This window comes from Styela clava, chromosome 5 (assembly GCF_964204865.1).
Source record: "Styela clava chromosome 5, kaStyClav1.hap1.2, whole genome shotgun sequence".
Taxonomy (NCBI): Eukaryota; Metazoa; Chordata; class Ascidiacea; order Stolidobranchia; family Styelidae; genus Styela; species Styela clava.
In genome coordinates, this window is record NC_135254.1 from 12,346,041 (window position 1) to 12,356,609 (window position 10,569).

The 10,569-nt window shown below is 35.0% G+C and overlaps 1 protein-coding gene and 1 pseudogene across 1 annotated transcript; both read left to right on the forward strand.

Annotated features, from left to right (window-relative positions):
- Window positions 1-871: 871 nt before the first annotated feature.
- On the forward strand, window positions 872-5,087 carry LOC120344236 (uncharacterized). The gene is made up of 8 exons (XM_078113124.1): window positions 872-1,062; window positions 1,299-1,463; window positions 1,669-1,725; window positions 2,004-2,093; window positions 2,455-2,604; window positions 2,727-2,799; window positions 4,294-4,415; window positions 4,777-5,087. The coding sequence occupies exons 1-8, from the start codon at window positions 928-930 to the stop codon at window positions 4,780-4,782; spliced, it is 798 nt and encodes a 265-aa protein (XP_077969250.1). The 5' UTR covers window positions 872-927; the 3' UTR covers window positions 4,783-5,087.
- A 2,691-nt stretch (window positions 5,088-7,778) lies between these two features.
- On the forward strand, window positions 7,779-8,504 carry LOC144422997 (SCAN domain-containing protein 3 pseudogene; annotated as a pseudogene).
- The last annotated feature ends 2,065 nt before the right edge of the window (window positions 8,505-10,569 follow it).

Genomic DNA, 10,569 nt, shown 5'->3' on the forward strand with positions numbered 1-10,569 from the left:
GTCCAATTGTTTTCTGTATGTTACATCTATTTTAATATATAAACGTGAGATACACAAACGTTAAAAATTAACTTATATCCTGTGACTCTGTGCACACTATAAAAAATAGTGGTAGAAATATGAGAATTTTATGCCCTGATAAAGCAATACTTACATAAATTCTTAATTTTAGGGGGGAAATATTATGTACTATCGTGAAAATTATTTTGCAAATCCAACAAAAAAATAAATTCTAAATTCATTTAAATGGAGATTCTCTAGTACAGAACAAAATGAAAAATGGACTTTTTCATAGTCCGTATAGCGCGATGTAATAATCCCCCACAGTTTGTTTGCGGACAAATAGTGTCAGATGCTATTTCTGGTAAATATTTCGAAATCTCATATAATATAATATGGTCGATCGCTGTTGTTGTTTCGACGCTGCATCATTTTTGTATTGCTGAATTCTAAAATAGTTGCCTGATTATATCGAAGCAAATTGGAGGAAGAGTATTTAATATTTGGTTTTAAAATAACTAGTTACTGCCTTTATCAACTAAGTTTTAACATCCAGAAATAGGCAATATACATATGTATATACTGTTAGCTATATGAACATATTTTTTCATGGGAATCTTAAAATTCTGTACTCTGAGTAAAATTTCTGCTTGAGTTTAGTCGGACAGTTTAAAACGCACATGCGACTTTTAATTCATATTCTTAGTGCCTTATAATGATAGTGTGATCAGATATTTTGGAATATATATATAAATTTTCCAAACACACAATCGGTCAATGTGTATATACAGCAAATTCGAAGGGCTCGAACTCGAATGCCGATTTCTATTCATTAATTACTACCAGTGATTATTTTTGCAATACTAGATATATTATATAAATTGATAAATTAGATTAAAATTTTCTTATCTGAAGAAAATAAGAAAAATGACGAACGTACCAGCATCGTGGAATATTTGCGCTTCTCCGCCTACTGGTATATGCTATGTACAAACACGCCCAACAAGTGGTACTAACATTGAGTACGCTAAAAAGACAAAATGCTCCGTTATAGGAGTGGCCGTAAGTATTATTCTTTATCAGTCAAATATTGTAATACCATGATAGAAATTTTCAATCAGGAAAACATCGCAAACCAACATAATGCTCACTTTACTGGTGTTTTTATTCAAGTTTTTCTAAGTGCGCGCTTACAGACTTTGTTTTATAATTTTCCATCGCTCTGGTTGCAATTGTGGTTATTTTTCAGATACGAAGGGACGAATCCGGATAAATTTGTTTTTTATTCATATTTTCAGGTAACAGAACTTATATTCGGGATCTGTTTGGTTGGCCTTGGCATTGCAATACTGCCAGTTTGTACCAGTGAAATGGGATGTGACTACCCATATTATGGCGACTATTATTACTACTACTATGGAATATGGTCGAAGATGGGAACTAATATATGGGGAGGAGCTTTGGTATGTAGAAATCATTTTTAAGCTGCCCTTAAGCCAACTTTTAACTTAATATTACGAGTTTACAACCTTTTACTTCTCGTGATGCAAAATGCAACTGTATATTTCGTCATTATTAGTTTCTTCTCTAACCCTGAATTTGATTGTTTGAATCTAAAAACATTGCATCGTGGTAGAAATATTTAATGAAAACTATTGTTTATTGCAGGTGATTCTGTTTTCATGTTTTGGACTCGCTCAAGGCTGCAGCCCTTCTACTTGTACGGTACGTTTTATATAATAATATCACCTATCAAAGCTGTGGAGTATTTGGTATCTTTTTGGTGGTAGTTGAGTAAGAGTTAGAAAACTTGACTGATGATTAAATTTACCATTTTCATTCGAATAACAAAAAAGAATTCTACAGTGGTCATTTATAAATGTGTGTCCGGTTTCGGTATTCGGAGTAGATATATTTGCGATCCAGGACTCGGGTTTCGAAGTTCGTTTCCAAGCAACAACTAACTGTACCATGAATAATGACAATATTAACACATATCACAGATTACTACAAATCTTACTTTGTCTGTAATCGGAATCCTTGTCTCACTCTGCCTTCTTGGATTGGAAATTACCGCTACTCTTGTGAGCTATGTGAGTATATCCTTGTTTGAGGAAAGATAAAATAGAGCTTTATATCATGTATACAGTTCATGGAAAATGAGTAAGGCCAATCGTGGTATTTGTATATATATAAGTACCTCTGAAAATATTCTAGTTTGTGTGCTAGATAGTAATTGAAACTTTAATTTATGGATTAAATGCAGATGCTAATCCAATTTTTGCTTTCTGGTAATAATATATTACAATATTATTTTGTATATATTTATCAAAATATATATCTTGAAAACATATGACTCCGGTCATGTTAAAAAAGAATAACTGGTATTAACCAATTGATAGATTCCAATCTGGTCCAAAAACATTAGTCAACCATCAATGTTTTTGTTGACAGCACTCCGTAGCTCTCATCATTTTACACTCCATTGCATCGTTCGTTTGGTTTATTTTATTCATCCTGTTCATCGTCAGCAGCTCGTATTCTGGAATTGCTCGCGGATGTTGTTGCAGAGGATGTTGCTGCGATCCATACGGCTCCCAACAGGTAAACTACATTGCATGATTGAAGTCTTCAATTTTTGTAACATTTTTAGCTCTTGAACGTCATTAAATTTCTGTAACAGTTGAAAATAGTACAAACTCATTCTGTGTACTTTTATTTGACAGAACGTTGCTGTTTTCCCAGTCGGACAGCCAAATGCTGTTACACTGGCTAATGGACAGACGGTTATTTTCCAAGGTATGTCACGGATAAAAAAAAATATATCTATACCAGTGGTTCTCAATTCTCGGGAGCTTTTCAAGTGGTACGCGAGCAGATTTGAATTATTGCAACAATTAACCTTTCCGTTGGCTAAAATATGCCAGCAACGCTTTATCTTCCTTACTGTATGTATTCGTTGAGCGTCAATGGATGTTTTCCCAAGCTTCAGTTACTTTGTTTATTTCCGGAACAATAACCAATCAGCAATAAGTCAATAATGACGCAACAGGTAACAATTGCAATTTTTGCAACCAGCAATCAGACACTTCTGTCGCCCAAACAGATATTCAAGCATGGTCGCAAACATTGCCTCATTTTTGTAGTTTTGAGTGATATTTGTCAGTTTTCAGTTGTGTTTCAAGAAAATAATTGTGAATTAATTAACTTAGTTGTCATTATGTCTTCCGCGGAGCTTTAATTTAGTTGCAGTAATTAAAAATGAATCTCGCAAATGCTGCGATGGACAAGGCTAAACTTAGCTATATATATCAGTACCTGCAAACGGCACATGTTTCATTAATTTCAATACAAATGATGGTTTCAAACACGTAAACCAGTTTATATGCGCCAACACATCAAAACACTCTCAGAATAAGCATAAAGTTTACAATAGTAAAGTATGAGGATAATTTTTCCGGGGTCAATGGTCGGGGAAACGTCCATAGCGCTGGTGCGCTACCAGTCCTTGTCTCTAGAGATCGCCCTCGCCCGCTATTGCCCACCTTAAATGAAGCGATATGGGCATGTTTTCGTCCGTTTTGCGTGTTAAGCCACAAGGGATGTAGTGCCACATTATAAAAAACTCCCATAGCACGTTTCTTGTGTCTTTTTTCTTACGCCAAAAAATGGGCTTTGTCGGTGGTACGCGGCCATAGTAAAAAACAGTAAAGTGGTCTGTAAAAGGTTGAGAACCACTGATCTATACTAACACAATATCTGATTCATCTTATTTTATTCAAAAAAATCTTAATTTCCTAACAAATTATCGAAATGCATACGAATTCTGCCATGGCATTTACCGTTACATCATTACGACCCCGAAAATTAAAACGCAGATAAAATGTATATATCCAACCAGAATCAACAATAATTTTATTTAACAAAGGGGCAAAGCTCAAGTATATGAACACGAAAGCCTAATAACAGCGTAGAAGTAGGCCGTCACGCTTGGCGGAATAAAAACGATGAATGAAATTAAAACAGCCAGATGTCGTAATAAAATGTTGGATCTTATAGGAAATTTAAGAACAAATAAAAAATGAGGGCCTTCTAACGACAACAACCATTTTAACGACTGAAAACAGTGATTAGTCCAGTGGTTATAGATTTTTTCACAAGAAGAAAAATATTCACAACAAGAACAACAACAACATACTACAAACAAAACGAACTATAGGTCCACTTTGTAATCAATAAATGCACTGTTGCTTCGGCAGGTACGGTAACTTTTAACATTTTATTCTATCCAAGGTCAACCTCATTCCTCAACTGTGCCACCACACATGAACCCACCTCCGATGTATACAGCTCAGTACGCACCATCCATGACTGGACAGGCTAATGTTGCCTTCCATTCCGATCCACCACCCAAGGTATGATTTTTAAACATGTTATAAATGAATTTTTTGGTCACAAGCGTTACTATATTATAATTTAAAAGCCAGATTCACTCATATTGAAGCAGTACTTTTTCACTCAATTTTGGTAGCATTACCTCAAATAGAAGTCACAATTAACTTTATGAATTGATATCTGTTGTCACGTCTGCCTTCCGAATTTCGATGCAAGGCTTTGTGAAATATACAAGTTATAGGAAGTATATTAAAGCCGGGATGATATGCCAACGATTTTCGAGTCGAGTATGCAATGTAAGGCAGGGGGAACAGTCGGATCTTTACTCATCTGATCAAGCGTTGTATTTTCTACTTCATGTTTATCTTTACAAATTTTTAGGTCTAAAAGAAATCACCATAGTGAGGAATCAGCTGCACCGAAATACTGATAATTTAATTTTGATAACGTTTGTTGCTCATAATAGATATGTTTTATCATCGAAATCCTGTAAGTAGAAATTGAGATCATAAGTAACGAATATATGTTTGTAATATACATGTGATAATTTTCTGTGCTTCATTACATATACATTTTGCAATTATAATTTTATGAATAATTAGTTTTTCAAACTATTATGAGAATGAGATTTCTATTATGATTTCATACGCCCATATTGAAATATATATATTTACATAATTATATTGAGACGATCCGATGTTATCTTCATGAGGAAAGCCCAGGTTTGAAATAAGTATCATCAAAGAAGGTATAGTAACTGGCTGATTCAATGGCATCTGTGACATTTATTTTACTATAATATACCCTATGCAGAGTGTAATAAAAAAGACCAGGCAAGCTTCAATGATCATGGAGCTGCTTGACTGTTGAAAGACTTTGGGCTGAGAGTTTAGGTATCAAAATACGCTTCCGGTAGCCAGATAACATGAGGGGAAATAAATAAACGCATCATTCCGGGCTGTGCTGGCTCAACGGCCTTTCACTGCCATAATGTAGAAATAGAATATTATAAATTCTAAGAAATAGGGCAACACATCAATCACTGATAGATATTTTACACATCTTTTCGTGGCAAAATACTCTGACATAAATGAATAAGTATTTATAAAAGTTAGAACAATCGGATGTGTATGGACATTATAAAAATAATCATTGGCTATATGACTCCGTGCATTGTTTCAGTCAATATTATAATGCAAGACATAATGAACACTGACATGTTCTGACAAACTGAAAGGATTTAAATATTAATGTTACTTAAAAAAAATGTTTTCAAATAGCAATTTCAGTAGAAGATCTCCGTTTTTGTTAACACTGAGTTTATTAAACTCGACTAAAGTGAACGTGTCAATAATTTTCAAAAGTCTATGATAATCGAACGTATAAAAGCGTACAAATTTAGATTGAAAAAGTGTATTTAAAAAAACATGCGTATTAAAAAAAGAGTCTAGCTATCCCATGCCACACATAACATTGTCCGTCCTCAACGCACCATCGTCCCGGGATACACCGATTGGAGCACTGGAATGGATAATGCATATCAATAATATCCGTATTTGAATTACCAATTGTCCGAAAAGATACTGAGGTGCGAAGAAATTTTCCATAATAAGTCTGAGCATGAATTCATTGGGCTGGACCTGGATTTCATATGTGCCGTCCTGATTCGTGAAAAAATATAATAATGATGATATATGTTCTAATGCCGATATTAGTGTTGAAATTGACGGCAATCACATTATTACTTATACTAACGGCTCATAAATGCTTAATAATAATAGTTTCCAAGGCATGTGAACACGTGACAACATTTTTTCAAAGTAAATTCAACAGTATTTCAGAAGTTGAAATAGGGTTTCCCGAAATCTAAAAGCAACTTGTGGAATTGCTTCTGTCAAAACAATTCGTGATTTGAAATGTTTCTCAAATTATTCCAAGAATATAATTGAATACTGTTCGCTTAGAAATATTGCAGCTATAATTACTTTATTATTATCGAACAGTTCGGCATATTTTACACAAACGTCATAATTTAAGTTCTGACTGCATTTCGCGCAATTTAATTTGAGCAGTGTTTCCTTTCTTAACAATGAAGTTATTTTACAAAGTGTCTTAGTTCGTTAGGATTTCATTTATTCAGTCGCCTAAAACCGAGGTCGGCAACCACCGGGCCGCGGAAAGGTTACGACCGGTCCGCGGCAAGGTGACACAAAAACAGACAAGGTCGTAATATTACCTCCACAATCTAGATTCTAGCTAGAACCTTCTGACTAATAAACAGCACCAAACAGAAAACCAGACAAACACAACGCATCTGAATAGCATTTCTGACTTCACAAATAATTACCATGTCAGTATGTCGCAATAATGCTGCGTCAATTGCGTCAAATTGAACATCTCACTTCAGTCCAGGTAAGATCTCTCAAACAACGTGACTACTGGCTCGCAGCTAACCGGTCGTAGCTAGTTAGCACACATAAAGTTAGCACTTGTAATAAAATTAATTATGGCTAAACAAACGTCCATAACGCAATTCTTGAATGACTGTGGCCCAATATCTAACGAAACTGAGAGTGTAGATATACCGGGAACATCATCTGCCAAGAAAAAAAGTCCTTCAAGCGCAAGTACAGTGAATTGTATTTGCAATATGGATTTATAGCGGGAGATAACAACAACGAAATTAGTCCAGTTTGCGTCCTTTGTCATACTAAGCTCTCAAATGAGGCGATGAAGCCTTCGAAACTTCTTCGACATTCGATTATGAGAAAGAAATGAAGTTAATGAGGGTCAGCTCGACGTCCAGTTCTGATGTGCTTATGGCATCATATCTCGTGGCCAGTCGAATAGCAAAATCGAACAAACCATTTACAATCGGAGAACAACTTATTTTGCCCGCCTGTAAAGATATTTGCCGCGAAGTTGTTAGTGAGGCTGCAGCAAAGAAAATTGCACAAGTTCCCCTATCAGCCCGCACTGTTAGCAGACGCGTCGAAGATATAGCCGAGTACATTGAATCTGAATTGATAGAACGCATTAATAAGTCCCCATGGTTTGCTCTTCAATGTGATGAGTCGATTGATATCAGCGATAATGCAAATTTTCTTGTTTACGTGAGATATCTTTACCAGGAAGATATACACGAGGATATGTAATGCCTTTTATTATTGCCGACCAAAACTACAGCAGCTGAATTATTCAAATCTCTGAATGATTACATTTCGGCAAAATTAAATTGGAATAATTGTGTCGGAGTATGCACAGATGGGGCTGCAGCTATAATTGGGAGGTTGTCTGGATTGGTAACTCGTATCAAAGAGGTCGCACCTAACTGCAATTCAACGCATTGTGTTGTTCACAGAGAAATGTTGGCCAGCAAAAAGATGTCACCTGAACTTAACGAAGTAATGAATCATGTCGTTAAAGTTATTAATTTCATCAGGGCACATTCTTTGAACTCCCGATTGTTTGCACAGCTTTGCGAAGATATGGAAGCAGAACATAGAAACCTTTTGCTGCACACAGAAATTAGGTGGTTATTCAGAGGAAAATCGTTAAACCGTGTCTTTGAACTACGTCCGCCGTTAAGAACATTTTTAATGGAGAAACGGTCTCAGTTTGCTGAACAGTTCAATGATAAACAGTGGCTGCAAAAACTTGAATACTTGTGCGACATATTTAGCTTGCTTAACGATCTTAATCTGTTACTTCAAGGTAAAATGACTACAGTCTTTGTGTTAGCAGATAAAGTTTCTGCTTTCAAAGACAAATTGAATTTTTGGAAAAGGCGGGTTGATATGGGGATATTTGACATGTTTCATACACTTACAGAACAATTGGGTGATTCCGCACCGCATGAGACCGTTAGTATTATCGTGAGTAACTACTTGGATATGGTTTCAAAGGCGTTTGAACGCTACTTTCCTAGCGCAAACGACCCAAGAATTTTAAAAGAATGGATACGAAATCCATTTGTAAATAAACCTAACGAAACGACGATGAAAGTTTCTTCTATAGAGCAGTTGATTGAAATTTCAAATGATAATGAGTTGAAAAGCGTCTTTGCGATATCTACTTTGCCAGTCTTTTGGTCAAAAACTCCTAAATGAATACCCAGACGTAGCTACAGAAGCTTTACAGGAATTGCTACCTTTTCCGACATCGTATTTATGTGAGGCCGGATTTTCAATATTGACAACTACAAAAACGAAATATCGAAGTAGACTGGATGTAAGAAACACGTTACGTGTGTCACTGTCGACCATATCGCCAAATTGGAAACAGTTAATGGCCAACAAACAAATGCAGATCTCGCATTGAATAGCAACGCCTATGTTTTTCAATATATTGTCGATGTAAATTTTCTATCGCGTGTAATTTATTACATAAGCTTAGTTCAGTTTTGTAAAGGTGGTCTGCCAAAATTTTTGTCAGGCTTTACCGGTCCGTCACCCAAAAAAGGTTGCCGACCACTGGCCTAAAATATTCATGTCATGCACTACGAATATGCAACGTTCTCAAACCAATTATACCTTTTCACATTTTGAATCTTTTTCCCAGATATTTATTCAGTTACCTTTTTTATTTTACGCATTCATACTGAACCATCGCTTTGATCTTTGCCAACAAAACAAAGAGAGCCTGGAGTGAATCTAGAAAATAACACTCGATCACGTGCCCACCATCTTCGACTAACAAAAATCTTGAACCGATTGGATGAGTAGTCGCACTTTTCGGAAATGATAATTTTGTAAGCAGGAAACAACATAGGTTTAAATCTAGACGAAATCCGGGTCCTGTGGCGATGATTCATTGCTCTTTATAGATTTGTTTTATGATCAACATTTCTGTAATTAGGAATTCAAATGATAAGTAACGAATATATATATACGTATGTTTCTTATATTCACGTGATAATTTTCTGTGCTTCAAAAAATATATATTTTGCAATTAGAATTTTTAATTATATTAGTTTTGGAAACTATTATAAGAATAAAATCTCTAATATGCCTTGTATATGCTTATATTGGAATATATTTACATAATTATAATAAGACGATCCGTGCTTTTCAAACATAGCCATTTTACCCGCATGAGTCAAGCCCAGGTTTGAAATACGTATCATCAAAGCAGGTAATAAATAATTGGCTGATTCAATAGTATCTGTGAAATTGGTTTTGCTGTAATATTACATATGCTGCTATGCAGAGTCTATTAAAATAGATCCAAGCAAGATCCAATGATCATGAGGCCGCCTGACCGTTGAAAGTCTCTGAGCCAAGAGTATTGGTATCAAAATATGCTATAACGGTGGACAGATGACATGGGGGAAAATAAATGAACACATAATTCGGGGATTTGCAGACTTGATGGCCTTTCACTTTCATAATGTAGAATATTTTAAAATCCAAGAAATAGACCAACACACGAATCACTGATATTTTACACATCTTTCAGTGGCAAAATACTCATAAATAAGTTAGTTTTTATTGGTGTCAGAACAATCGGGATGTGTTTGAACATAAAAATGATCATTGGCTTTATGACTCCATGTATGAACGACATAACTTCATTCAATATTACTATGCAAGATATATATAATGGAGACTGGCATGTACTGACAAACTAAAAATTTTTCAATACATAGGCCTATGGTAATTTGAAAAAGGGAGCAATGTCAGTAGTAGATTTTCGTTTTCGTTAACATTATGTTTATCAAACTTGACTGAACTGAACGTGTCAAAGCAATCATTTTCAAAAAACTATGATAATCGAAAGTATAAAAACGTACAAACTTCAATTCAAAAAAGTTTTCACAAAAGAGTATAGCTTCTCATGCCACACGCTAAACCGATTCGATTGCTGAGATAGTGAGGGTATAATAATGATTATATATATATATATATATGTTCTAATGCCGATATTAGTGTTGCAATTATCGCCAATCATATTATTAATTGGTTACTAACGGATCCCAAATGCTTAATAATACTAGTTTTCAAGGCATGTGAACACGTACCAACATTTTTTCTAAGTAAATTCAACGACATTTCAAAAGTTGTAATGAGGTTTCCCGAAAACTACAAGCAATATGTTCATTGAATTGCTTCTCTTAAAACAATTCGTGATTTGGGATGTTGCTCAAAAAATTCCAAGAATTAAATTTCATACTGT

Coding starts and splice junctions, on each gene's coding strand:
- LOC120344236 (XM_078113124.1), top strand. CDS start 928: ATGACGAACGTACCAGCATCGTGGAATATTTGCGCTTCTCCGCCTACT. Junction 2,094..2,454: donor CCGCTACTCTTGTGAGCTAT/GTGAGTATATCC, acceptor TTTTGTTGACAG/CACTCCGTAGCTCTCATCAT. Junction 2,800..4,293: donor ACAGACGGTTATTTTCCAAG/GTATGTCACGGA, acceptor ATTCTATCCAAG/GTCAACCTCATTCCTCAACT.